The sequence below is a fragment of the Terrapene carolina genome, unplaced genomic scaffold (genome assembly GCF_002925995.2).
Source record: "Terrapene carolina triunguis isolate 2854851 unplaced genomic scaffold, T_m_triunguis-2.0 Scaffold461, whole genome shotgun sequence".
NCBI classification, from domain to species: domain Eukaryota; kingdom Metazoa; phylum Chordata; order Testudines; family Emydidae; genus Terrapene; species Terrapene triunguis.
Genome location: NW_020664812.1, coordinates 206397 through 209443, shown reverse-complemented (window position 1 = coordinate 209443; position 3047 = coordinate 206397). Strand labels below are relative to the sequence as shown.

At 49.2% G+C, this 3047-nt stretch overlaps 1 protein-coding gene across 1 annotated transcript in view; it reads right to left on the bottom strand.

Annotated features, from left to right (window-relative positions):
* Positions 1–1874: 1874 nt before the first annotated feature.
* Positions 1875–3047, bottom strand: part of LOC112122293 (trypsin-3-like) — a 13481-nt gene continuing 12308 nt past the window's right edge. The window contains exons 4-5 of the mRNA XM_026658555.1: positions 2737–2873; positions 1875–2042 (exon numbers count right to left, since the gene is read on the bottom strand). Of these exons, the coding sequence (XP_026514340.1) occupies positions 1875–2042; positions 2737–2873 (305 nt within the window). The remainder of the gene's footprint in view (positions 2043–2736; positions 2874–3047) is intronic.

The following is a 3047-nucleotide window of genomic DNA, read 5'->3' as shown; positions in this document are numbered from 1 at the left end:
TAAATGTTCCTTTTGCTAGAGTGTTCATCTCTGTTTGCTGTAGCTTTGAACTTAAGGCTAGAGGGGGTTCCTCTGGGCTCTTTGAATCTGATTACCCGGTAAAGTTATTTTCCATCCTGATTTTACAGAGATGATTTTTACCTTTCTTTCTTTAATTAAAAGCCTTCTTTTTTAAGAACCTGATTGATTTTTCCTTGTTTTAAGATCCAAGGGGTTTTGGATCGGTGTTCACCAGGGAATTGGTGGAGGAGTCTCTCAAGGCTACCCAAGGAAGGGAGTTAGCACTTGGGAGTGGTGGCAGCAAAACCAGATCTAAGCTGGTAGTTAAGCTTAGAAGTTTACATGCAGGTCCCCATATCTGTACTCTAAAGTTCAGAATGGGGAAGGAACTTTGACAACACCAATAGTAACTGGGTATCATTTCATGCAGGATTATAAGAATGACATGATTTTATTACAGATCCATAACTTTTGAACATGAGCAAAACAATTCTTTTGGAATTTTGGCTGCATCGGACATTAAGAAATTTCAGCTTTGTATACCTGTTCACAACGGATTCTTCCCCCCACCCCAAAATATCTGAATTTCCCGTGGAATGGGAGTCTCAGCCCTGGTTTATGAGCACAAACTGCCTCTCTGTTTGTCAATCTCTCCTCTGTCACAGCTTCTTCTATGGCGTCAGCCACCCTTCTTCTTCCACCCCTTGTCAGTGGTCGCTAGTATCTCTTACCCCAAGAGTTCAAAATTTGTAAGTCTGGGCCCACCCAAAATGGTGAGATTGGTGTAAAAATCAGAAAATGTAGAAAGAAAACCAAACCCCAAAACTACTAGGGTTTGTTTATTCACTGGTTTTTTGAACCTCTAAGGGTCAGTTTCCCAGCTTTCTTTCCCCAAATCCCAAGTCTACAAAGTGACTTTTTTCGACAAAAGCTCAGATTCTCATGGAATCACATGACTCCAGGAGCTCGAGGCTTTAAGAAACAAACCCACCCTTATGAGACATGTCATAAAATGATGTGAGATTTGGGTCATTGAGTCTCCGTGGGGATGTAAATGGCTACATGTAAATGCATGCATGTCCGCCGGACTTAGAGGATGGGGGACTCTACCTGGAGAAGGGGTGACTCTCAGAAAGATTTGGGGGTTATGGTGGATAATCAGCTGCACCTGAACTCCTGGGGCTTGTCTATGCCACAGGCGCTGTAGCTATGTTGCTGTAGCACCACACGATGAAGCTTGAACTCCGTGAGACGTCAGACTTCGTGACATCAGAGCAGTTATAGCCGCTTATGCCGCCCGTACGAATGCAAGAGACCAAATCAAATACCTATGCGTTATTTATGGCATTTTAAAACCCGTCTCATGATTTTTAGTCCAATCTCATGATTTTTAAACCCACCTCACAATCGGCGGGCTGATTTCACGATTGTGAAAGCGATCTCATGGTTTCCAAAGCAGTCTACTGGCTTTCAAGCTGATCCCATCATTCTAAACCAAATCTCATGATTTTTAAAGTCAACCTCTCGATTTTTGAAGCAATCCTGTGAATTTCATGAATTTTGATTCACGACGGCTAAGCCAATCTCTCCATTTTAAACCAATCTCATGATTATTAAAGCAATCTCACAGTCTTCACACTGATTCATGCCTTTTAAACCAGTCACACATTTCTAACCCAACCTCAGGAATTTGTCAGGCCTGGCTCATAACCATTGGCTGCTTTGGGCTACGGCTCCCCCATCCCATTCGCACCCAGGCCAGCTCCCCCCACCCCATTCAGCACCCCCCCGGGTGCCGCGGCGAGATGAGGAGAGGCGTGGCTGGGGCGTGCGTTTGGTGGGTAATTGTGGCAGGCGTGACGTGCTGTGATCTCTCAGTCTGATCTGGCGAGCCTCCTCCTTATGGTGCTCCTCACCCACTGGGCAGCTTTGCAGACATTGGCGTAGACCCCAGGCTGTCCCGGCAGGGCACAGACAGACTTCCCCCAGGAGACCACGCCCTGCAGCTGCCCGTTGCAGACCAGTGGGCCTCCTGAATCACCCTGCAGTGAGAGACAACACGGAGCAATCAGCAAACACAGCCATGCCCCACATGTGCACACACAGAGCAGGGCTCATCCTCTCCAGCAGGGGGCGTCAGCGACACACACACACACGTGCACACAGCAGGGCTCATCACCTCCAGCATGGGGCAACAGGGACACACCCATAAACACACAACACACACACACACATACAGGGTTCATCCCCTCCAGCAGGGGGCATCAGGGACACACACACACAAACACACACACACACACACATCACCCACAGGAAGGGTTTAAAGAGCAGAAATGGGTTCAGGTGGTCCGGACTTCCTACATCTGAGCTGGGGATCAGGCCCAGAGGTGCTAGAACTAGAGGTGCTGGGCGTGCGGCATCACCCCCTGGCTTGAAGTGGTTTCCATCATGTACAGGGTTTACAATTTTGTTCAATGGCTCTCAGCCCCCCACTATAGAAACTGTTTCAGCACCTTTGTCAGGCCCGGAAGCTGAATGAAGCCCAGCACTTAGGGCTCGGTGTGGCCAGAGGGCAGATCGGCTGCTCTTCCATGGCTGGCTGGGGCCAGGGGCTGAGTGACGACGGCCCCTCAGTAGCAGGCTGAGAAGGGTTAGGAGGTTGTGGGGATAAAGAGTATTGAGCTGTGTGAGTTCCTACACCCAGCACCTACCCCGTTCTCCGGGATGCCCCCTTACCTGGCATGTACCTATGCCGCCCTGTTCCACGCCAGCACACAGCATATTCTCCGTGATCTTGCCCCAGTAACTTTCCTGGCAGCTGTCCTGGCTGACGCTATAGACATCTGCACACTGCATGATGGCTGGGAACCGCCCTGGGCAATGACAGAAAAACAAGAGATCATGAGCGGGGAACAAGGTGCAAGACAAGAAAACTTGGTGTAAGACCCTCAACTGGTGTAAACTGGCACAGATCCACTGACTCCAATGGAGGTATGGCTAATTGACCCCAGCTGGGATCTGGCCCCATTGACTCCAATGGAGCTACG